The sequence below is a fragment of the Nerophis lumbriciformis genome, linkage group LG29 (genome assembly GCF_033978685.3).
Source record: "Nerophis lumbriciformis linkage group LG29, RoL_Nlum_v2.1, whole genome shotgun sequence".
In the NCBI taxonomy this organism is placed as follows: Eukaryota; Metazoa; Chordata; class Actinopteri; order Syngnathiformes; family Syngnathidae; genus Nerophis; species Nerophis lumbriciformis.
This window is the reverse complement of record NC_084576.2, coordinates 22,993,950-23,020,000: the sequence shown is the minus strand read 5'-3', so window position 1 is coordinate 23,020,000 and position 26,051 is coordinate 22,993,950. Positions and strand designations below refer to the sequence as shown.

Here is a 26,051-nt window from a genome sequence, read left to right as displayed (position 1 = left end):
TATGGTACAATGCAATCGACAAGATAGGACGGAGCTAGACCGTGTAGTATTTTATACGTAAGTAGTAAAACCTTAAAGTCACTTCTTAAGTGCACAGGAAGCCAGTGCAGGTGAGCCAGTATAGGCGTAATATGATCAAACTTTCTTGTTCTTGTCAAAAGTATAGCAGCCGCATTTTGTACCAACTGTAATTTTTTAATGCTAGACATAGGGAGACCCGAAAATAATACGTTACAGTAGTCGAGACGAGACGTAACGAACGCATGAATAATGATCTCAGCGTCGCTAGTGGATAAAATAGAACGGATTTTAGCGATATTACGGAGATGAAAGAAGGCCGTTTTAGTAACACTCTTAATGTGTGATTCAAACGAGAGAGTTGGGTCGAAGATAATACCCAGATTCTTTACTGATTCGCCTTGTGTAATTGTTTGGTTGTCAAATGTTAAGGTGGTATTATTAAATAAATGTCGGTGTTTAGCAGGACCGATAATCAGCATTTCCGTTTTCTTGGCGTTGAGTTGCAAGAAGTTAGCGGACATCCATTGTTTAATTTCATTAAGACACGCCTCCAGCTGACTACAATCCGGCGTGTTGGTCAGCTTTAGGGGCATGTAGAGTTGGCTGTCATCAGCATAGCAATGAAAGCTAACACCGTATTTGCGTATGATGTCGCCTAGCGGCAGCATGTAAATACTAAAGAGTGCAGGGCCAAGAACCGAACCCTGAGGAACTCCGCACGTTACCTTAACATAGTCCGAGGTCACATTATTATGGGAGACGCATTGCATCCTGTCAGTAAGATAAGAGTTAAACCACGACAAAGCTAAGTCTGACATACCAATACGTGTTTTGATACGCTCTAATAAAATATTATGATCGACGGTATCGAAAGCAGCGCTAAGATCAAGAAGCAGCAACATAGATGACGCATCAGAATCCATCGTTAGCAGTAGATCATTAGTCATTTTTGCGAGGGCTGTCTCCGTAGAGTGATTTGCCCTGAAACCGGATTGAAAAGGTTCACAGAGATTGTTAGACACTAAGTGTTCATTTAGCTGCTGTGCGACAATTTTTTCGAGGATTTTCGAAATAAAGGGAAGGTGGGACACCGGTCGGTAGTTTACCATGAGGTCAGGATCAAGGTTAGGTCTTTTGAGCAGAGGATGAATAACCGCTTTCTTGAATGCTAGGGGAACAGTGCCAGAGGAAAGTGATAAGTTTATAATATTTAGCACTGATGGACCTAATAATACAAAAAGCTCCTTGATAAGTTTCCCAGGAAGTGGGTCGAGTAAACATGTTGTTTGTTTTATCCCACTTACACGCTGTAATAGTTCCTCTAATGTTATTTCATCAAAAAGAGAGAGACTATTTTGTATTGCAGTATCCGTCGTAGATACAGTTGTATCTGTGTTCATAGAACCCAGTTGTAGCTGGGATGCGTTATCTTTAATCTCCTTTCTAATGAGTTCAATTTTCTTATTAAAGAAATTCATAAAGTCATCTGCCGAGTGGGTGGAGCTATTGGGAGGAATCCCTTGTTGGGTTAGCGATGCTACTGTACTAAACAAAAATTTAGGGTCGTTTTTGTTGAGGCGGATGAGATTTGAGTAATATTTAGCTTTAGCTAAGGTAAGCATGCGTTTATACGATATTAAACTATCACTCCATGCTTGATGGAAAACCTCAAGCTTGGTCGCGCGCCATTTGCGTTCCAACTTTCTACATGATAATTTATGAGCTCTGGTTTCTTCTGTAAACCATGGGGTGCGCCTTTTAGGGGCCCTTTTTTGTTTTAGCGGTGCTATACTATCAATGGTTTTGCGCAGGGCATTGTCAAAGTTTTTAGTGAGGTTATCAATAGAGCCGACATAATTTGGGAATGGTGCCATTACCGAAAGCAATAGGTCAGCAAGAGTCATCGTTGTGGCAGCATTAATGTTGCGGCTGCTATAGCAGTTATTATTATTATTAGTTTGTTGACAATGAGTCAGAACTTCGAATTTTATAAGGTAATGATCGGACATTACTTTAGTATACGGGAGTACCATAACTTTGGAGGTGGTGACACCCCTGACCAGCACTAGATCTATCGTATTGCCGTTGCGATGCGTAGGTTCATTTATTATTTGTGTAAGACCACAGCTATCAATTATAGTCTGGAGCGCCACGCACTGAGGGTCCGATGGGGTATTCATATGGATATTAAAGTCCCCCATTATGATTATATTGTCTGCGTGCGTCACTAGATCAGCAACGAACTCTGAGAATTCATTAATAAAGTCCGAGTAGGGCCCTGGGGGGCGGTAGATAACAGCCATATCGAGAGGCAGCGGTGCGACAGACCTCATAGTAAGCACCTCAAACGATTTGTATTTATTATTTAGGTTAGGGGTAAGGTTAAAGTTTTCATTGTATATTAGTGCGACCCCCCCACCCCTTTTAAGGGGACGGGCAATATGCGCATTCATATAGTTAGGAGGAGATGCCTCATTTAGCGCAAAAAATTTGTCTGGTTTGAGCCAGGTTTCGCTAAGACCAATGACGTTAAGATTGTTGTCTCTAATGACCTCATTAACTAATAACGTTTTGGGGGACAATGATCTTATGTTTAAAAAGCCCAGATTATAAGTATTGGGCTGTTTTGACGAGTTTTTGTTTAAATTATCCGCAGTAGAAATATTAATAATGTTGCGTTTATTATACGTAGTGCACTTTAAATAGTTTTGACCATATCTAGGAATTGATACGACGTGCTGTCGTCCAGCATTCTGTGTTTGTTTACTTTGTAGCCAGTTCAGTTTTAGTTTGGTTCTGCATTGCCTTCCCTAAGCTTCAATACCTTTTCTTAGGGGCACTCACCTTTTGTTTATTTTTGGTTTAAGCATTAGACACCTTTTTACCTGCATACTGCCTCCCGCTGTTTCCGACATCTACAAAGCAATTAGCTACCGGCTGCCACCTACTGATAAGGAAGAGTATTACACGGTTACTCTGCCGAGCTCTACACAGCACCGACACTCAACAACAACACATCATTTGCAGACTATAATTACTGGTTTGCAAAAATGATTTTTAACCCAAATAGGTAAAATTTGATCATCTCCCACAGCACACTAGTGTGCCGCGGCACAGTGGTTGAAAAACACTGGTTTACCAGAACTCAGTTGTGTCAAAAACCGACTATATTTTTAAAAGCATATACTATAGGTGGATATTATTTATGATTTATGTAAAAATAAGGAGCAGGAGAAAAATATATTCAAATTTAATGTAACCTTCCTGTGATTATAATCCCTTAAACTATCAAGGCAGAAAAGAAACCATGGAAAACACTCAATGTAAACAAAGTATTAAAATCACGTTGAACACTTGACAATAAGCTCTTAAAATAAAGGTGCAATAAATTATTAATAAAGTGTAAGAAAAAAGTGCCACAATGTAAACATAGAGAAACCTGGGAAGAACTATTTTCTGCAGGTTTAGTGTCAGGAAAGTTAGAGCTGTGCTCTAAAGGGTGAGCGCCTTGCATCATTTACAGACTGATTCCAGTCCCCTTTTTTAAAAAATCCCAAAAAGTGCCATACTGTCTTGGTAACGTTTCCTCTTTTATTCAGTTTCTTCATTTTCACTTCTCTTCCATGCAAAGAATCAACCGCCAGACAAGCAAACTTGATAGTGGACACTGTTACCTGATTGGCTGTCACTTTTTTAATGTATACAACCTCATTTTGTGAGTGCGGCCCCCTCTGGACAATAATTATGTTAGAAGCCTTTTCATGACTCACTTTGGGATTATGTCATGACCATATATGGGCGCTACCAGTGCTCATGTTACTTGTTGCATTATGGATGAAGCTCAGCTCAGCAAACACCAACGTCAATTTTTATGCACTGAGTTCCTCACACAAGGTTTTGATATGGCGCTCCGAGCCAAGTCCTACGTGGACCTGCGGTCTTCCGGCTCGTCAGACGACGGTCTGAACAAGTCCCTCTCCTTCAGCAACGTTCTCGTCGGGAACGGGTCCGTTAAAGAGTTTAGGGTTCTCTCCAGGCCCACGCGGAGGCCCTTGAGGGTGGTCCGGCCACTCAGCGCCGTCAGCAACAGCGCTTCCTTCCCGCAGATCAACCACCTGCAAGGTGAATTGGTTCGAAAGCGGAAGGTAAGGAGTAAAATAATTCCTACTTTGGTGAGTCTGTAGTATCTGTTAGTCTACAAAATAACATGTTTTTTTTCCCATTTGGTGAAAGATTATATTCCTTTGGGAGAACGCAGACAGGCAGTCTTGTAAACAGTGGTACATAATTGTCTGCAGGAAATTAAGTATAGCCATTAAATGTGAGTGAGAGAATTCCTGCTTTGGTGCGTCTGTAGTATCTGCTAGCCTACAAAATAACATGATTTCCATTTGAGTGGAAGATTACATTCTTTTGGCGCAAGCAAACAGCCAGTCTTGCAAACCATGTTACATCATTGTGGGCAGATAATAAAGCCATTAAATATGATGAGTGAGAGAATTCCAGGGTTGGTGCATCTGTAGTATCTGCTAATCTAAAAATAACATGTTTTCCCATTTGGAGCAAGCAGACAGCCAGTCTTGTAAACAGTGGTACATGATTGTGGACAGGTAATAAAGTGTAGCCATTAAGCGTGAGGAGTGAGATAATTCCTGCTTCGGTGCATCTGTAGTATCTTCTAGTCTACAAAATAACATGGTTTTTTTCCCATTTGGTGATTGATTGTTTGTAGGAGCAAGCAGACAGCCAGTCTTTTAAACAGTGGTACATGATTGTGAGTAGGTAATAAAGTGTAGGCATTAAGCGTGAGGACTGATATAATTCCTGCTTTGGTGCATCTGTAGTATCTTCTAGTCTACAAAATAACATGTGTTTCCATTTGGAGGAATATTAGATTCCTTTAGAGCAGGCAGACAGCCAGTCTTGTAAACAGTGGTACATGATTGTGGACAGGTTATAAAGTCTAGCCATTAAGCGTGAGGAGTGAGAGAAATCCTGCTTTGGTGCATCTGTAGTATCTTCTAGTCTACAAAATAACATGTTTTCCCCCCATTTGGTGATAGATGAATGTCTTTAGGAGCAAGCAGACAGCCAGTCTTGTAAACAGTGGTACATGATTGTGAGTAGGTAATTAAGTGTAGCCATTAAGCGTGAGGACAGAGAATTCCTGCTTTGGTGCATCTGTAGTACCTTCTAGTCTACAAAATAACATGTTTTCCCCCCATTTGGTGATAGATTAATGTCTTTAGGAGCAAGCAGACAGCCAGTCTTGTAAACAGTGGTACATGATTGTGAGTAGGTAATTAAGTGTAGCCATTAAGCGTGAGGACTGAGATAATTCCTGCTTTGGTGCATCTGTAGTATCTTCTAGTCTACAAAATAACATGTTTTTCCATTTGGAGGAATATTAGATTCCTTTGGAGCAAGCAGACAGCCAGTCTTGTAAACAGTGGTACATGATTGTGGACAGGTAATAAAGTCTAGCCATTAAGCGTGAGGAGTGAGAGAAATCCTGCTTTGGTGCATCTGTAGTATCTTCTAGTCTACAAAATAACATATTCCCCCCCCCCCCCATTTGGTGATAGATTAATGTCTTTAGTAGTAAGCAGACAGCCAGTCTTGTAAACAGTGGTACGTTATTGTGAGTAGGTAATAAAGTGTAGCCATTAAGCGTGAGGACAGGGAATTCCTGCTTTGGTGCATCTGTAGTATCTTCTAGTCTACAAAATAACATGTTTTTCCCCATTTGGCGATAGATTAATGTCTTTAAGAGCAAGCAGACAGCCATCTTGTAAACAGTGGTACATGATTGTGAGTAAGCAATAAAGTGTAGCCATTAAGCGTGAGGACAGAGAATTCCTGCTTTGGTGCATCTGTAGTATCTTCTAGTCTACAAAATAACATGTTTTTCCCCTTTTGGCGATAGATTAATGTCTTTAAGAGCAAGCAGACAGCCATCTTGTAAACAGTGGTACATGATTGTGGACAGGTAATAAAGTGTAGCCATTAAGCGTGAGGACTGAGATAATTCCTGCTTTGGTGCATCTGTAGTAACTGTTAGTCTACAAAATAACATGTTTTTTCCATTTGGTGATTGATAGTCTTTAGGAGCAAGCAGACAGCCATCTTGTAAACAAGAGTACATGATTGTGGACAGGTAAAGTGTAGCCATTAAGCGTGAGAACTGAGATAATTCCTGCTTTGGTGCATCTGTAGTATCTTCTAGTCCGCAAAATAACATGTTTCCCCCCATTTGGCGATAGATTGTCTTTAAGAGCAAGCAGACAGCCATCTTGTAAACAAGGGTACATGATTGTGGGCAGGTAGCCATTAACCGTGAGGACTGAGATAATTCCTGCTTTGGAGCATCTGTAGTATCTGTTAGTCTACAAAATAACATGTCCCCCCCCATTTGGTGATCCTTTAGGAGCAAGCAGACAGCCATCTTCTAAACAAGGGTGCATGATTGTGGACAGGTAATTAAGTGTAGCCATTAAGCGTGAGGAGTGAGATAATTCCTGCTTTGGTGCATCTGTAGTATCTGTTAGTCTACAAAATAACATGTTTAAAAAAAAAAAAATAAAAAAAAAATTTGGTGATTGATTGTCTTTAGGAGCAAGCAAACAGCCATCCTGTAAACAAGGGTACATGATTGTGGGCAGGTAATTAAGTGTAGCCATTAAGTGTAACATAAACAGACATTCCACAAGGAAGTACCCTTAAATCTGTCGACGGTATTCCAGGAGTCAGACCCGTCCTCCATGAGTACCAGGCACGCTTAAGATTCACGTTAATTATGACTTAAGCTAGACGCTTAGGGAACATGCTTATACACGAACATGCTCTTATATGGTCATGATGGGGTACACTTCGGGATTCCGAATTAATTTAGATGACATCACTTTGGTCTGTAAGACCTGGTTGTCCCCAGGAGGAGAGAGCCTCTCCTCACAGGTAGACTGCAGCACCTGTCAAAGTAAGCTTTTGTTCAACGTTCCTCACCGGCGTCATCCTTGATCCTGTCACACCCCCGCGCCAAAATATGACAAGTCTGTGCTTCACCTCAGGAATGCGAAGACCTGAGGAAGGAGAACAGGTTCTTGTCCAATGAGATCCGCACGGAGAGGACGGCCATGCGCTCGGAGAACGAGCTGATGGTGAGGAACCTGAGGAACGTCAACCAGGATCTGCAGGCTCAGGTCAAGGCTGTACGTTGTGACACCGTCAGATGGAGAAGTGCAACATAAGATCAGCTGTCAGCCTCAGAGTCTTGTTTCCTCGCTCGTTAGCTGAAGCGGTGTCTGCAGCAGAGCCAGCAGAGGGCGACGTTGTGCTCGCAGGCCGCAGACCATGCGGAGGCGCTCAGAGGGGAGGCCGACAAGGACCGGGCCCTCGCTGAGGCCCACGCCCTCGCCAGCCGGCGGGAGAAGGAGGAAGCCCAGGACGACCGGAAACGCCTGAAGGAAGAAGCTGAGCAGCTTCACAAGGAGGTGTGACGGTCTGAACCTTCCAAACCAGTCCAGTTTTTGCCGGGACTCACACGTCTGTTGCCTTCAGCGCCGTGATCTTCAGCTGCTGCTGGATCAGACGCACCAGAACTTCTCGGAGACCAAGACGAGACTGGATCGAGTGTCCGAGGAGAAGCTGATCCTCAGGCGGGAGAACGAGGACCTGGAAAGGGACCAGGAGGCCCTGAGACTCAAACTGAGACAAACCTTGGAGGACAAGGTCCGACTCCAAGACAGGTCAGTGGTATTTCATAACTTCACCTTGAAGGACGAGTTCTACACCGCTGTTGGAAACTGCAGACAAGTGTGACCCATAACATTTAAAACCAAATATGAACCATACAAATAATTCAAAAAACAAATATGAATAATAAAAATTCATAAACAAAATATGAACCATATAAATCATTTTAAAACCAAAAATTAACCATAAAAATTATTCAAAAACCTAATATGAACCGTATCATTTTTTTTACCAAGTAATAACCATAAATCATTTTAAAACCAAATATGAACCATAAAAAATAATTCAAAAACCAAATATGAACCATAAAAATAATTTTAAAACCAAATATGAACTGTAAGGAGTTTAAAACTAAATATGACCCATAAAAATAATGTAAAAACCAAACATTAACCATAAAAATCATATTAAAACCAAATATGATGCAAAATAATTTTAAAAAACCAAATATAAATCATACTTTTTTTGTAATCCAAATATGAACTGTAAGTAGTTTAAAACCAAATATGAATGATGAAAAATTATTTTAAAACCAATTATGAACAAAAAACAAATATGAATGATAAAAACTATTTTAAAAATGTTTTAAGCTTTTTGCAGTTTTTAAAATGTTTACAAATGTGCAAAAGCCCTGTGCCCCCTCCGAAATGTTCTTTTTTCTTTTTCCACATTGTCATTATGGCGTATTGTGTGTAGAATTTTGAGAATAAAAGTGAATTTATTCCAATTTGGAATACATTCATTGTAACAATTCTAAAACCAAATATGAACGATAATCATTTTAAAACAAAATATGAATTGTAAAAATATTTTTTTTAAACAAAATATGAACTATAAAACTGTTTTAAAACCAATGACCAATAAGTTTAAAAACCAAATATGAATGAAACAAATTAAAAAACAAATATGATTGATAAAAATTATTTTTAAACCAATTATGAACTATAAAAATATTTTCAATACAAAGATGCTTAAAGGCAAATATGAATGGTACAAATCATTTTGAACAGTAAAATGAGTCTAAAAACAAACGTGAACCATTAAAAAAAGTTTAAAGACAAATATGTTATGAAGTTTAAAACCAAATAGGAATGATAAGAAAAATATGGAGATAGGAAGATAATTTCAATCCAAATCTGATAGTCATTTTAAGCAGATATGAAGAATCAGAAGTAGTTTACAACCAAAAACGAAGGATGATCATGTGACTCAAGTGGTCAAGTAGGAACGTCGAGACGTTCTGGAAGGTTGTGGCCTAGATGGCGGCTAAAGAGCTTGATGGCCATGTTGTCCACAGTGAGGCGGAATGGCGGCTCAGAGCGACGTCCTCCCAGGAGGCGAGCGAGAGGGCCCGCCAAGGCCGCCAGGAAGCCGAAGCCGAGCGGCGCCTGGCTGAGAAGGAACGTCGGGAACGTGCGGCCGAGTGCCTCAGCTGGAAGGAGAAATACCTGCTGGTGGAGCACCAGCTCCGAGCCCAGGAGGACATGAAGGCTTTGAGGCAGAACAAAAGTGTGAGAGGACGCTAAAATACACAGAATGTGTTACTCCTGCATATTGACCTTTCTTTGCAGTGCCAAGCCCACATCCAGACCTACTTCCTCTGCGTGGCCGAGAGCGACCAGCGAGTGAAAATCCTCAAAAATCACCACGGCACACCCAGAAATATCATGGTTACGTTTTTCTCTGCACCTAAACTTTTGATGCCGACCAAAAAGTTCTTCACAGTTCTTTATAGGAAGGTCAGAGTCCCTCATGTCTGTCTTTATGATCCAGGAGGGTGACCCGGTCTACATCTCAACACCAGAGTCCAACACGGAAGAACCTGAGAGGAGCCCATCCAGGTAACTCGAACATTCATTTGTTGTTATCAAGGCTTAGGTCATGCTGAATACCAAAATAAATACTCATTCAATCATCTGCAAAAGAAGGCACTTATAAAAACGGACTATATTTACATACAATTACTGGGCTAAAATACAGAAATCTTAACTAAATTATTGATAATTTTACATACATTTCTTAAACTGTTGAAAATACACCACTTTAGTCATAATTTTGGCGCTTAAGAAACTTCTCTATGACTTTAGCTCCAGACTTGTTTGATATTGTCATTACCGCCCCAAGTGGTGAGAAAGTGCATTACAACAGAGTACCGTACCTCACTCACAGCCCAACAATGGTTAGTAAATACTTACTTCAAACAATACTTCATAAATCATTTAAAAAATTGTTTTTTCTTCCATTTTTGTTAAATGTATCTTTTGGTCATTGTATTTTAGTTACATAATGAGATTTGTTCCCCCCAGCTTATTTTAATTTTGAAATATAAAATACAAAAAAAATAATAAAAGTGTATATTTTTATTCTATATTTCATGTAACAAAAATGAAGAAACAAACAAAAAAAAAAAAGACCAAAACCAGAGGTTTTGTTAAATTCCGAGACTGGAGCGGGGACGTTGCTACTTAAAGACCGTGGACTGGCCTGTAGGACTGGTGACAGAAAGACCAGATGATCATGGATCAATACGTTTTTACATACAAACACAGACGGGCCAGTCCGAGAGTTTGTCTGAAAACAAGTTCCAGCTCCCAAATGAGAGCACTTTTGTTTTTGGTCCTTTTTTGATGATTCCCCAATTTTAATTTTTGTTATCAGATGAAAATAAGCAGTTTTTTTTTCTTTCTATCTACTCATTGCTTTCTACCACTGTAAAAAAGGAACACTTTATTTTTCTATTCCAAAATAAAATTCCAATTTAGCGATTTTTTTATTTTCAGTGATGAAATAAAAATTCAAAGACCAACACACACAGACGGACCATTTTTCCCCCCCACTTTGGATATTAATTTGTTGTTTTAAATTCTGGAACATTCTGAGGCTGCCGATCATGTTGTGGCGGTTGCTAAGACAACGGTTTTCGTGCTGCCTTCACATTGTGTGTTTTGCAATTTTTTTCCTACTCAAAAGACATGTGCAGAGAAAGCTACGGGCTTCTAAGTATCCATCTGATTGTAAAAAGGAATGCTTTGCTTAAACATTGGAGATGGCAGTAATACAGCATCAATCACAAAAGAAAGCCATTTGGAGAGTAGCAGTTACTATATAAATTCAGGCTGTCATTTTGATCAACTCATTTGGCCAAAGTCCCTCGGACGAGTTCAGTAAAGTACGAACAAAGTTTTTGGCCTAAAAATGGCCGACTTCCTGTTTGTTTTCAAACATGGATTCGAGAGACTTTTCCGAGCGTCCTGTCACGATAGACGTCGTGATCATACGTGAATCTGGTGGCGGGGGAACATCTTTATTTTCGAGGGGGCGCTAGAGAGTCCATTTTGACCTCGGAAAAATTTCAAATTTTTCCACGCGCTTGCAAAAACTGAGTTTCCCTGCATGTTAAAGGCCTAAAACGCAATTTCGGGGCCCTTGCGGTGGTTAGGGTGCAAGAAGAACCAAGGGCAAGGGGACATGAAAGAGTCTTATCCTGTAGACAGAGCAGGCCAATGCAGTGAAGAGAAGCAATAAAACATCAATCACATGTGTACTGACTCAAAAATATAAATTCTGCCACAACAGTTCCAGGACCGTGATCCGAGTGAGCGCCCCCCCGCTCTCTGGGAGGGATTCTGGTCCGAGTCACTTTGACGAGCTGTCGCCTTTGGAAGGACGACGCCCAGACTCTGGGAGGAGCAGGAAGGTGGTGGACTACTTCTGGATCCCGACAGACCAGGACTAAGGTCGCGTCTACACGAACGTGGATACTTCTACTTATTACTTTTGTTGAGTACATGAAGCCTGAAGGAAGAGCATACTCTCATGGCAGAATTATTATCCGAGTAACCTCTTGTCTAACAACAGTTTTAGTAGAAGTAACGGTCCTCATGGGATTGATGTTGTATTGCTTCTCTTCACAGCATTGGCTTGTTCTGTGTCTAAAAGAAGATATTTATAAGATTTAAATGAGGGGATGTTGTGAGGCCCTTTGAGGCATTTGTGATGAAGTGCTATACAAATAAAATTTGATTGATTGATAGACTAGAGATGTCCGAAAAATGCTTTAAAATGTGATATCGGAAATGATCGGTATCGGTTTCAAAAAGTAACATTTATGACTTTTTCAAACGCCTCTGTACGGAGTGGTACACGGACGTAGGGAGAAGTACAGAGCGGCAATAAACCTTAAAGGCACTGCCTTTTCGTTCCGGCCCAATCAAATAATATCTACGCTTTTCACACACAAAAGTGAATGAAATGCATACTTGGTCAACAGCCATACAGGTCACACCAAGGGTGGCTGTATAAACAACTTTAACACTGTTACAAATATGCGCCACACTGTGAACCCACACCAAACAAGAATGACAAACATTTCGGGAGAACATCCGCACCGTAACACAACATAAACACAACAGAACAAATACCCAGAACCCCTTGCAGCACTAACTCTTCCGGGACGCTACAATATACACCCCCGCTACCCCCTAAAATTGATCACTGATCAGTGGGAGTAACACGTTAACAGCCAATTAGGTAACAGTATCAACTATTGGTTGATTCTTTGCATGGAGTGAGAAGCGAAAGTCAAAATGAAGAAATTGTGGATGAAAGAGGAAAAGTCACTTGGACAGTTTGGCACTTTTTTTGGATGAGAGAGACCATAGTCAGACCAAAAAGTCTCTAAATGATGCAAGGCAAGACCGCTAATACCGCACCACCTTCGCCGAGCTCACCCTTTAGAGCACACCTGTAACTTCCTGCCACTAAACTGCAGAAAATAGTTCTCAGGTTTCTCGGTTTACATTTTCACACTTTGCACCATTTTCTTACACTTCAAGCATTTCTTACATATTTCTTATTTTTGCACCTTCATTTTAAGAGCTTATTAAGTGTTCAATGAGATTCTGCTATTTTGTTTACATTGAGTGTTTTCCATGCTTGTATTGACATTTATTCTGATTATAATCAGAGGAAGTTACATTTCAAATAAAAATACCTACATATTTTCCTCCTGCTATTTTCCATAAGTTATACAAAATATTGAACAATAAAAAAAACACTTATCGCGATACAGTTTTCAGGCAAATTTGAAAGGTTTTAACATTTTTATACTACATAATATATTGTGAGAATTGGCTTAAATGAGTTGTAAAGTTGACATGCTCAACTCGCCTAGCACATCTTTCCGCAAATGTGCTTTCAAAAAAAAACTTTCACTATCAACACTGAGTCTTGGTTCCCCCCATTTAGTTCTCGACTGTACGTGACAAGATCAAACATAAGGGGACAGTCGGTGCTCATGTACTGGACTTTATTGACATTAAAGCAGGTGCACAATCATAACGAGGACTTTAAGGAGTACAATTCAGCAGTTAATCGGGGAGGATCCATTAATCATTTCATCAATTTAAGAAGCAAACATTAAAAAAAATGGACTTTCATGATGCGCGTCACTTGTCTGTTACATGATCGTATTATTCATGGTTAGCACGGTAGTACTGGTATGGGGGTATGGTTACTATTAAATCAAATCTTTTTGTGCACAGGCTCGGGTTTCAGGTTGCGACACGACATCATCACCCCGGCTCTGAACCGCACAGTCCAACTAACTCAGGAGGTAGGAACTCGCTCATGATTGGTTCAAGAGGAACGTCTGAAGAGCACTTTTATTCAAAAGAAAAAAGCAAGCATAAGGCGACTAACCGCGGATTTCATGGGTGACTAAAGACTGGCCCCTCCCCCCTCGCCCTTTTACAGGTTTAAGATTGAACTAGTCGTTTGTTTTGGGGAGAGTTAATTGGTCAAACACTAAATGAGAGGACACGGAGAATACAAAAACAAAAAAAAGTGGGGTCACTCCACATGTTAGACTTGATGTCGCTGAAACACTCACCAGGCGACAGGCTGGGAGGGGGCGGGCCCAGGTGAGCGGCGCCGCTCGTTAGTGGTTAACGCACTTGATGATGGAAGCGAACACAAACGGGAAAAAAAAGGCAAAGGTGGAAATCTTCAGATGACTGCGTGACGCTTCTCAATCGGCTTCGTCCTCAGACTCCTCCTCCTCGGCCGTCTCCAACCAGGTGAGCCACTGATTGACCTGCAAGGGGGAGAAACTTGTACGACTCAATGGTCAACTCGCAGCACGAGTACTAAATAACAACTTTTTCACTTCCGACACCAATACTGGGGCCTTGAGTGCTGGCCGATATCGATCTGCTATTAGCAGCAACCCTGCATACTTTTATTTTGTAGTGTGGAATATTAGAAAAGGTTTGATCAAGTGAAAATAATCAATTTATTATTAACCTTAAGACAGACTTTTGCTGTCTTAAAATTGAAGTGGAGTGGTAACTCTTTTTTTTATGGTGACACCTAGCAGCCACAAGCACTTATGACGAAGTAAGTTGAATGATGCGGACACATTTGTTACTGGATAATTCTAAATTGATTCTGCCTTGGAGACTTTTTGTTTGTGTAAATAATATGCAACTATAAATATTTGATACCCGTTTATATTGACAAATGTGTTTTTTTTATTGTGCAATGACTATTACGTATGTCTAGCTTGCGTGCTAAGCTGTTGTAGCTGCTTGCAGCATATAACCTAGCATGTTTACCTTTTGTAAATGACTTGACTAAAAGAAGAAAATATGTTTATATGAGGACTTTTAGATGTTAACTGGCTGTCCAGCTTTGTACCAGTAAACATCCTGCAAGACTGCTTGTATCGCACATGATATCACGCTGCATGCTGATATCTGATACTTGTTTTTTTCATGATATCAGATACTTGTTTTTTTGATGATATCGAATCAAGACAAAATGGATTCAACCCACTTAAACTTTCTTATATTCTGTCACAAGGTGACAAACTAAAGGCCAAATCTGGACCGCCACATTATATGTGGCCCCCAAAAGCCTGGGAATTTTTTTTTCGATAAAATACTTGACCTTTTTTTTTTTAAAAACATGAATATGTTCTTTCAATTTTGACAGAAAAAATTGCATATCGCCTATACTTTAATAATATCTCCATCATGCCAATTATATTATATACTGTATTACCAACATTTTTGTAAAGATAAAAATAAATACCCTAATATCCGGACTATAAGCCGCAACATTTATCCTACACTTTGGATTGTGGTTTATAAAACGGTGCGGCTATATTAGTGATTTTTCTTCACACAGCAAAAAACATGCAAAACACTAAAAAAGGTGTATCACAGTTTGTGCTATGGCGCCATCTTTTGGACGAGTTCACTCACTGCAGGTGCTACTGGGTGAACGGGTACAGTATTTTATTGTGTTGAGTGCTTTCAACCGGAAGTAGAAGTGCCTTTCCGTCTTCCAGACATTTATAGCGTTTCTACTCGTATGGATTCTTCATTCATCACTCCAAACAACATTTCTAAGTTTTCCAATATAACTAAAGCAATTCTTGCGTATTAAACCGTCCCATGTGTGATGTCTGTAGGAGTGTTTTCATTCATATTTGTACGTGCTATCGTAATGTAATGAATCTAGCATTGTTAGCATTAGCTAATAGGCTAACACGTTTACGAGTGTCTGTTAGTATTATTAACTTACAATAACATTATTTTTGTATTGTTTCCATTTCACAAATTCCTCAGCATATTCACCAAAACGTCACCGTGGAGTGGTTGAGTGTGTTTAACTGATTGGAGATTTAGCTTGCGCAGCTAGTAGGTCCATGATGATAAATTCTGTTTTGTTTGATTGGCTATTTTACTGCCTTGTCACAGACACCGTTGGGAAACAATTAAGGTATGTAAATGATCATTTACATAATATTTCTGTGTAAATAACTCATTTCACAACGTATATATATATATATATACCGTATTTTCCGCACTATAAGGCGCACCTAAAAACCACAAATTTTCTCAAAAGCTAACAGTGCGCCTTATAACCCGGTGCGCTTTATTACGATTAATTTTCATAAAGTTTCGATCTCGCAACTTCGGTAAACAGCCGCCATCTTTTTTCCCGGTAGAACAGGAAGCGCTTCTTCTTCTACGCAAGCAACCGCCAAGGAAAGCACCCGCCCCCATAGAACAGGAAGCGCTTCACCCGCCCCCGGAAGAAGAAGAAAAAACGCGCGGATATCACCGTACGTTTCATTTCCTGTTTACATCTGTAAAGACCACAAAATGGCTCCTACTGGGCGATCCGGTTCATAAAAAGACGCAATCTCTCCATCCTCACACGGATTACTACCGTATTTCACAGCAACTGATATTCCTGTGAACTGCACTGTGGAACGGGAGCACGTACGGTGAATATTCGCACCACAGGGAATGAAGAAGTCATCCTTCACTGTGGTTCTAGCTTGCCATGCTAACTTCCACCCAGGGTGATATTCAAAAGGAAGACCTTGCCAAAAGAGACCTTTCCAGCCGGCGTCATCATAAAAGCTAACTCGAAGGGATGGATGGATGAAGAAAAGATGAGCGAGTGGTTAAGGGAAGTTTACGCGAAGAGGCCGGGTGGCTTTTTTCACACAGCTCCGAAGGCGAACACACCTTCACTAAGACGGGCAGATAGCGCCGGTCGACATACGCCAACATCTGCCAGTGGATCGTAAATGCCTGGGCAGATAGTTTCGGTCACAACTGTGGTCCGAGCTTTCCGGAAGGCAGGATTCACAGAACTGCTGCACAACAACAGCGACACTGAATCCGATGACTTCGACGAGGCGGAGCCGGCCATTTTTGGATCCCACGCTTGCGCAACTTTTCAATTCGGACACCGAAGACGAAGAATTCGAAGGATTTACGAATGAAGAATAACTTCAGAAGGTGAGCGCTATGTTTATTTTGTGTGTTGTGACATTAACGTTCGAGCAACATTATGTTGCTATTTATTGCTCTACACCATTTTGAATTTTACTATGTTTGTGATTGCACATTTGCGTACATTTTGGGACAGAGTTGTTAGAACGCTGGTTTTCAATATATTATTAAAGTTTGACTGAACTATCTGACTGTTTTTTTGACATTCACTTTAGCGCAGCGTTTTTTTGACATTCACTTTAGCGCAGCGTAGGCGCGGCTTATAGTCCGGGGCGGCTTATTGGTGGACAAAATTATGAAATATGTAATTCATAGAAGGTGCGGCTAATAATCCGGTGCGCCTTATAGTGCGGAAAATACGGTATATATATATATATATATATATATATATATCTGTGACTTATAGTCCGGTGCGGCTAATATATGGAAAACTATTTTTTTCAAAAATTAATAGGCACGGCTTATATACGGTGCTCTCTATAGTCTGGAAAATACTGTAGTTGAATATCTGCTTGTCACCTTTAATTATGATTTTAAAGCAAGTTATTCATCAATTTGCAGATACAAATTCTAATAATTAAACGCCTATGTATACTCCTATCATGAGGTGATCATATGTTTAGACCATACCTGAAACAGAGCTTTTCCTTTCCCAGGGAATTCTTGGGTGATGTCTTCTTTCCATGCAAGGAAGGCTTCTTCTTCAATGATCTCCATGTCGTAGAAGTTGACAAAGTAGCGCAACAGCATGCCTGAACGACACAAGAATAATGTCTATGATTGTGCACATGTACCTCATAACGCTGGTGCCATACCTTTGGGGAAGTCGTTGGCGTTGCAGTGCACCTGCAGGGCGTACAAGGCGCTGACCTGCAGCTGGGTGTGGTCGTGCAGGAACTTCTGCATGACGGGCTTGAAGGCCAGCAGCAGCTGCTTTTCCTGCTCCAGGTGCTCCTTGGAGGGGGCGGACAGCTGCTCGTCGCCCTCGTCCATGCAGAGTTCCTGGGCGATGTACTGCAGGAAGCTGCAGCATGACCCAAGTGTGTTACTAGAAGTAAGCGGATACTTGCAAAGAGAGCGCCCTGAGGCACCTACCTGGTCATGAGGATGTTGACAAAGCCTTTGTCGGTGTGGAGCTTGGGGGAGATGTTGTCTTTGATCCACTTGTAGATGGACTGTGGGGACGGGTCTGCCGTGATCTGCTTCAGCAGCTCCTTCTCCAGCTTCAGCAGAGGGAACAGGAAGCTCAGGCCTTTCCCCTCCAGGATCTCCAGCATGCGGTCCCTGTTCTGGTCGATTTCTGCACACACACGTTTACAATTACAGCGGAAACTTGATTTACCAACTTAAATCAGTTCCTGGACATGGTTTGTAAACCAAAAAGTTTGTATGGTGAAGCTGAGTTCCCAGTAAGAAACCATGTTAACATGAATAATTGGTTCTTGTCTCAACAAAAGTCCATATTTTAGTAAAAGAATGGACACTTCGAAGATACTAAAATAAAATATATATATACACACATACATATATATACATAATACTAACACGAGTGTCTGTTAGTATTATTAACTTACAATGGCATTCATTTTGTATTGTTTCAGTTTTACAAATTCCTCAGTAAATTCACCAAAACGTCACCGTGGAGTTAGTCTGTTTAGCTTCTGCAGCTAGTGGGTCCATGACGATGACTTCTGTTTTGTTTGATCAGACGTTTTACTGCCGTGTTACAGACATCATTTGGAAACAATTAAGGTATGTAAACAAACATTTTCAAAATATTTCTGTGTAAATGACTTATTTCACAACGTAAAGTATATATCTGCGTGTTTATAACCAGGTGCGGCTAATATATATATATATATATATATATATATATATATTCGTGGTGACCGAGTAATAAAACGCGTTAACAGATGTGACGTAGGGGCCCCGCCTCTTCAAAATGGCTTCCCCCATGTGTACAGGAAGTGATGTCATCAAAATGGCTGTGCCTTATGGCTTCCAACGGCACAATAAATGAATTAAGAGTTTGTACGTCGAAACATGGTTTGCACACAGGGGCATATTTGCCGTGATGTAAAGGTTTGTGAACCGAAAAGCTCGCAAACAGACGTTTGTAAATCGAGGTTCCACTGTACAGTTCTTATTCCAAGGTCTGGCACAGATACCTGGCAGCATCTTCTGCATGTTGACCCTGCTCTGCTGGAAAACGTCCGTCAGCCACTCTTTGTCCTTCAGCTTGGCGGTCTGCTGCAGGCACAGCAGGAAGAGCGGGAAGTGGGTGCCGTTCTCCATGGGGTGCGCCAGCTCGGCCACGCTTACGAGCTCGGCGATGACGGCCCGTGCGGCGAACTGGGCCAGGTAGGACTTCACCAGGGGCACATCCACTTCAATCTTGGGGCACTGGTCCAGGACGTTGAGGAAAGCCTGCGACGGGGGAAAAAAAAAGGGAGTACATGTAACATGGAGAGACATGCGGACGCCGACTAAAGCGAAGAGACCTGCATGAAGTTCTCGGCCGTGATGAGGGCCTCAAGGCGAAGCGAGTGGATCAGAGTGCTGGCGTGCTCCTTGTCCTCATCCGGCCGGTCCAAAGAGCACACGATGATTTTACTCAGCATCTCAGGCAGGAAGTGCTTGGGAGCCTTCATGTCCCGCACGCTGTTTACCGCCTCGCTCACGTCCTTACTGGTGAAGTACTCGCTGATGGCCGCCTCCTGAACCAGAGAGAAGACATCAGGGGCCGTATTTATCAAGCGTCTTAGAATTACTCCTAAGAAGTCTGCTAAGAGTTGACTTATGAGTAAAGAAATTCTTCGCTGAAAGCTGCACTTAAAAGTTAGTTATCAAGCGTCTTACTCACACTTTCAGCAAAGTGTAGGACTGAATCTTAAGTGTCACACTCAGAGCTGAATTACGACATTACTATGTGCCGTAAACGGAATTTTAGGTGACGTCATTTCTGTGTCCATAGAAATGACCAATCACGGAAGGGAATCCCTTGTCTAAGAATAAAGAAATATCTTAGAAATATTTAAGTGGACAATTGGGAGTGTATATTTTGACAATAAACTACAACAAACAATATTGGCAATGAATCAAACAAATGTTTCCTTTTCTTTCCAATTCATTAATTAGGCAACTAATTTGAAACTGGTGTGGGTGGCTCTATATATACAAGCCCACTGCAGCCACATGCAGAAATCAACATGGAATCGAAAAGAAAACCAAACTGGCGAGAGGAGGAAACACTGTTAGTAGAGCTTCCGCTCCCTGAACGTTTGTGCACGTCTCTCTCGCCTCAGTGCCATCCCCCGCTGGCAACTCCTAACCACTTAGGACACCTCTGAAGGTCTCTTAAATATCGTGGAGAGTAGGAGTGATTCTTAGACTTAAGAAAGTTGATAAATAGCTTTTATTCTTAAGTTTGAGATTAGGACTAAATTTCGCAAATTCTCAGGACTTAAGTGTAAAATGGCACTCTAAGACGCTTGATAAATACGGCCCCAGGTCTTTATGTGATTTAGTGCTCTCATCTTTGATACAACTCCTAATTCAGTCCCTCCAAGACTTTGACGTGCCGACAATTCACACAAATTCTACCATGTTGGAACGGTCCAAATCGGTTGAGAAATGTGGGATATGGATAGGTTTGTATATTGCCAATTCATTTTCAATTGGGGTAAATTCCTGGTAATTAGGGAATTTTCGAGACCGGGAAACATGCTGGCTTGAATGTCCAGAGTGAGTGGATGTTGGAATGGTTCAAATCGGATGAGAAATGTGGGACATGCAGTGGATTGTATAATGCCCATTCATTGTCAGTCGGGAGAACATTCCGGGAAATTCCAGGAAACATGTTTTTGAGTTTGATATATCGTAGGTAGTGTGACTGGATGGTTGAGAGGAGGAAATCGGGTTTAAAAATTGCGCATATAATTTAGGGCACTGTAGAACTTTGAATACGTGTATTCATTTGAATGGGAATGTCCTCAAAATTTGGGAATTTCGGGTAAAACCGGGAATTTTAAAAAATATTGATACTAGCACAATTGTCCTAAATGATATGAATGGGTTGGTGTTAGATTTTTTTGGAAATGGTTAAAAAATGTTGACATAGTCCATCCATCCATTTTCTACCGCTTATTCCCTTCGGGGTCGCGGGGGGCGCTGGAGCCTATCTCAGCTACAATCGGGCGGAAGGCGGGGTACACCCTGGACAAGTCGCCACCTCATCGCAGGGCCAACACAGATAGACAGACAACATTCACACTCACATTCACACACTAGGGCCAATTTAGTGTTGCCAATCAACCTATCCCTAGGTGCATGTCTTTGGAGGTGGGAGGAAGCCGGAGTACCCGGAGAGAACCCACGCATTCACGGGGACAACATGCAAACTCCACACAGAAAGATCCCGAGCCCGGGATTGAACCCAAGACTACCGGTACTCAGGACCTTCGTATTGTGAGGCAGATGCACTAACCCCTCTGCCACCGTGCTGCCCTGTTGACATAATAACAGTTTGAATTGAGAGTGGGTATTTCAGAATTGCTAGAATTTCGGGAAAACACAGAATTTGTAAAAAAAAAAAAAAAAAAGTAGTATTTGTTGTCCCAACTAAGAAGAATGTTTTAAAAAAGGTGGAATGGTCAAAAACGGTTGAAAAATGTGGACTGTGAAAACTTTCCAGGAAGAAGTAAAAATAGGGATTTGGAAAAACGGGAATTCTGGAAATTCCTGGAATTTTTTTGAACTTGGAAAATGGTAGTTTGATTGTCCTAGTTGAGTGGAGTGTGTGGATGGTGGAACGGTTCGATCAGATGAGAAATGTTGGAAATTATTGAAAATTGGCCCATTTATTTTCAGGCAAATTGTCCTGCAAAACCTGGGATATATTTTTTTTATCTTTGGGGAGCTCACGATTCGTGGTCGAGCCGAACGTTTTGATACTTGCATGGTTCCGATCGGATGAAACTCATGGGCTGTGGAGCGTGCCAAACTTTTGTGGTGGAATAATAGATGATTTTTGGATGTAGAATGTTGTGTGTGAATGCTTGGACATTCACACAATAATAGGTCAACTCTACTGATCAAACAGCACAATTGTTGTAGCCTACTTCCTGTTCCTGTCGACAGCGCTAAGCCTTCTGGGTAATGTAGTATATAGATATTTACTTCCTAGTTGACATATTTATCTAACATTTATTTATGAAGAGGAAGACAATTAACATTTTTACTTGCAATGCTGACCGAGCAAATAGGCAGCATTGACATATTAGAGAAGTTGAAGTGTGATGATACTCTCATCAGCTCTCATTTACCAACAAAAATTGGCGTGACAGATCGCGCTCAAATTTAACAAATGTTTTTAACGTGAGGGGATAAATGTGTTTGAACATGAATGAATGTTGAAGATGGACAAACACTTGAAGTGCAAAACATACAAGGAGAATGTCTGCAACTTGTGGATAACCACAAGTAAACTTTCTTTCTGTAACTTTCTTACAATATTTATAATGAATTCAAACAGTGCAGTAATTTGACAATGAACTCGGACTATGTGCTGTTTTTCTTACTAAACTGTCCCATGTGTGATGTGTAGGAGTGTTTTCATGCATATTTGTACGTGCTATCGTAATGCAATGAAGCTAGCTTCGTTAGCATTAGCTAATATACTAACACGTTTACAAGTGTCTGTTAGTATTATTAACTTACAATGACATTCATTTTGTATTGTTTCAGGTTCACAAATTCCTCAGTAAATTCACCAAAACGTCACCGTGGAGTTATTGAGTCCGTTTAGCTGATTGAGAGCTAGCTTCCGCAGCTAGTGGGTCCATGACGGTGACCTCGGTTTTGTTTGATCAGCCGTTTTACTGCAGTGTTACCGACACCGTTTGGAAACAATTAAGGAATGTAAATAAACATTTACAAAATCATTGTGTAAATAACTCATTTCACGCCATCCGGTAAAACTAATATATTTTCTTCTTCTAAAATTTTGTGGCGCGCTTTATTCTCTGGAAAATATGGTATTTATAATTAATTTCTACTTGTTTTACAATTTAAAAAAAATCTTGAGGTTACAAAGAACACTTAAAACATTGATAATAGAGATGTCCGATAATGGCTTTTTTGCCGCTATCCGATATTGTCCAACTCTTAATTACCGATATCAACCGATACCGATATATACAGTCGTGGAATTAACACATTATTATGCCTAATTTTGTTGTGATGCCCCGCTGGATTAAACAATGTAACAAGGTTTTCCAAAATAAATCAACTCAAGTTATGGAAAGAAAATGCCAACATGGCACTGCCATATTTATTATTGAAGTCACAAAGTGCATTATTATTTTTTTTTAACATGCCTCAAAACAGCAGCTTGGAATTTGGGACATGCTCACCCTGAGAGAGTATGAGGAGTTTGAGGTGAGGTGGGCGAGATTGAGGTGGGGGGGTGTATAATGTAGCGTCCCGGAAGAGTTAGTGCTGCAAGGGGTTCTAGGTATTTGTTCTGTTGTGTTTATGTTGTGTTACGGTGCGGATGTTCTCCCGAAATGTGTTTGTCATTCTTGTTTGGTGTGGGTTCACAGTGTGGCACATATTTGGAACAGTGTTAATGTTTATACGGACACCCTCAGTGTGACCTGTATGGTTCTTGATCAAGTATGCGTGGCATTCACTTGTGTGTGAAAAGCCGTAGATATGTGACTAGGCCGGCACGCAAAGGCAGTGCTTTTAAGGTTTATTGGTGCTCTGTGCTTTTCCCTGCGTCCGTGTACACAGCGACGTTTTAAAAAGTAAATTTTACTTTTTGAAACAGATACCGATAATTTAGAAACCGATACCGATAATTTCCGATATTACATTTTAAAGCATTTATCGGCAGTTCGATATTATCGGACATCCCTAATTGATAACATAAATAAAATCACAATTTGATTACATTTTATAGAAAAATAGAAGCCTTAAACAAGTTCTAAAAAGCTCATGCAAAAAAAAAGCTTGCACAATGTAATAAAATAGTGTACTTAATTTTAATTATGTACCGTCATCTTCAGCAGCTCCTCCTTGGCAGGGGGAGGTTTCTTGGTAGTCTTCTGAGGTTTTTCTTGGATGGGCGGAGGGTTGGTTTTCAAGCCGAGCTGAGGGGGCTGAGGCCAAAGGTCATGTGATTAACACACTGCTAGTACTGTTTATGGAACACCTGCATGCGAGGTGCTACCTGTCCCAGGGGAGGGGTCTGGGTGCGCGGGGGCTGGCTGCCGGGAAGCATCATGGAGGGGATCTGCGCCGTGAGTTTGGGAACCTGGCTCTTGTTGAGGAGGAATGACTGAGCCGGTCTCAGGCTGATCTGCGGGATGGGGAGAGACGGAATGACCTTGCGTTTGGACAAGACAGTGCGAGCTAGAGCTAGGGTCATGCCCTCAGGTTTCATAATCGCAGTCAGTGGACCACCGCCCAGCGTGAGGAAGTCAAGGAAGAAGAAGAGGAAAAAGGAAGTAGAGAGGAGAGAAGCAGAGGGAGAAAGAGGTTGGCGGCAGTTTGTTTCCTCAGAATAACGCATATTTTTGTAATCACTGAGCATGAAGAGTCCACACTTGCAGGTCCAGAGACGAGGGACAGTTACCTCGTCTGCGTTGAGCTGTCCTTTCTTGCTGAATCGAGGGGGTAGGTCCTTGGACTGGGCCTGCTGCTGTGCCACGTGGTTCTGGCTCTGGTTGAGGAAATGCTGGTTCTGAACCTGCTGCAGAGCACATGGACAGGCAGGATGATGAGGACCGCGGGTAGGAAGAGCATGAGAGCGCAGTGACTGACCTGGCTGGACTTCACAAAGGACTTGGGCCCGATGTCAAACTGCGACTGCAGAGCGATGTGGCCGCTGTGACCGTTGAAGAGCGGGTTGGCGCGATGGCGGCCCATGGTGGGCGAGTACCTGTCCTGAATAACTCCCGGTCCTGTTCCGATCCCACCGCCTGGAGGAGAGCGTCATGTGAAGGCAAAATTTAAAATATTGTTAAGGCCATGGTGGCTGAGCGTCTGACACTATATGGCAGCGGCCAGCAGAAGGCGCAGGTGGTCAGCAACAACCTCACTCAACTAGCAGGTGAAAGAAATCAACTACCACCATAATCCTCAGGTTTTGTCTTTAAATATATGTAATGTCTCTTTTCAGCATTTTTTTTTAAACAAATAAAATATAGAACTATTAAAATTACCCCTGCACCCTTTGACTTTTCATTATGTGGTCCTTGAAAGGTTTGGACACCCCTGGTGTAGTTATTCATATACACCCAAGAGAACCTAAGCCTAATGCTGAATTTGATGTGTTTGTTGTCTTCATGAGATAAAAATTTAATTATATATTATTATTAACAGCTGACATGCGCCGTAAGGAATCGCCAGACCCTTATGAATTCATAATTTACTGAAGGGACAACTTTCTGATTGTTGGACACTAGAAATTGTATGTAAAATCCTGTACACTTTGTTTTTAAATCATATTGCTTTGTACTTTATTGATTTTTATTTCATATACTTACACTTTAGTAAAATGATGTGTCTGAATATTGAGGTGTCAACACAAACCACACTTCTACATGACCTTAAACGTTCCTGGAACTAAAAAGTTACATGACCTTAAACGTTCCTGGAACTAAAAAGTCACATGATCTGAAACGTTCCTGGAACTAAAGTTACATGTTCTGAAAAGTTCCTGGAACTAAAAGGTTACATGAACTTAAGAGGTTCCTGGAACTAAAAGGTTACATGAACTCAAAGGTTCCTGGAACTAAAAGGTTACATGAACTTTAAGGTTACATGAACTCAAAGGTTACATGAACTCAAAGGTTACATGAACTTTAAGGTTCCTGGAACTAAAAGGTTACATGAACTCAAAGGTTCCTGGAACTAAAAGGTTACATGAACTCAAAGGTTCCTGGAACTAAAAGGTTACATGAACTCAAAGGTTCCTGGAACTAAAAGGTTACATGAACTTTAAGGTTCCTGGAACTAAAAGGTTACATGAACTTTAAGGTTCCTGGAACTAAAAGGTTCCTGGAACTTTAAGGTTCCTGGAACTAAAAGGTTCCTGGAACTAACAGGTTACATGAACTCAAAGGTTCCTGGAACTAAAAGGTTACATGAACTTTAAGGTTCCTGGAACTAAAAGGTTACATGAACTTAAAGGTTCCAGGAATTTACAGTTCCTGGATTTTTGGTGGAAAAAGGTCTTTTGCTGTGACGGTCATTGGACTGCATTTACAAAGTCCTAAATAACGGCCTCACCTGGCATCTGTCCAAACATGTCGGCCAATCCCCCGAGCGTCTCTCTGTCCAGTTTCATTCTGTTGGGCAAGAAGGGGCTTTCCAAGAAGAAGTCCACCCTCATGCCCTGTGACATGGGTGCTGGGATGAAAACGCCCAAATCCTGCACAGTCAAAGCATCAGTCAGTG

The 26,051-nt window shown here is 41.2% G+C and overlaps 2 protein-coding genes and 1 non-coding gene across 3 annotated transcripts in view; 1 reads left to right on the top strand and 2 right to left on the bottom strand.

Moving 5' to 3' along the window:
• The window catches only part of LOC133572070 (alpha-1,3-mannosyl-glycoprotein 4-beta-N-acetylglucosaminyltransferase C-like), a 490,538-nt gene that overhangs the window by 36,359 nt on the left and 428,128 nt on the right, over nucleotides 1–26,051 (top strand). The window lies entirely within an intron of this gene.
• The window catches only part of eif4g2b (eukaryotic translation initiation factor 4, gamma 2b), a 31,045-nt gene continuing 18,058 nt past the window's right edge, over nucleotides 13,065–26,051 (bottom strand). The window contains exons 9-19 of the mRNA XM_061924724.2: nucleotides 25,884–26,025; nucleotides 24,414–24,571; nucleotides 24,226–24,342; nucleotides 23,821–23,949; nucleotides 23,645–23,749; nucleotides 19,088–19,303; nucleotides 18,755–19,013; nucleotides 17,682–17,886; nucleotides 17,402–17,610; nucleotides 17,217–17,338; nucleotides 13,065–13,867 (exon numbers count right to left, since the gene is read on the bottom strand). Of these exons, the coding sequence (XP_061780708.1) occupies nucleotides 13,802–13,867; nucleotides 17,217–17,338; nucleotides 17,402–17,610; nucleotides 17,682–17,886; nucleotides 18,755–19,013; nucleotides 19,088–19,303; nucleotides 23,645–23,749; nucleotides 23,821–23,949; nucleotides 24,226–24,342; nucleotides 24,414–24,571; nucleotides 25,884–26,025 (1,728 nt within the window). The 3' untranslated portion in view covers nucleotides 13,065–13,801. The remainder of the gene's footprint in view (nucleotides 13,868–17,216; nucleotides 17,339–17,401; nucleotides 17,611–17,681; nucleotides 17,887–18,754; nucleotides 19,014–19,087; nucleotides 19,304–23,644; nucleotides 23,750–23,820; nucleotides 23,950–24,225; nucleotides 24,343–24,413; nucleotides 24,572–25,883; nucleotides 26,026–26,051) is intronic.
• LOC133572400 (small nucleolar RNA SNORD97) lies at nucleotides 24,017–24,183 on the bottom strand. The gene has a single exon (XR_009810542.1). It is a non-coding gene; the product is annotated as a small nucleolar RNA SNORD97 (small nucleolar RNA).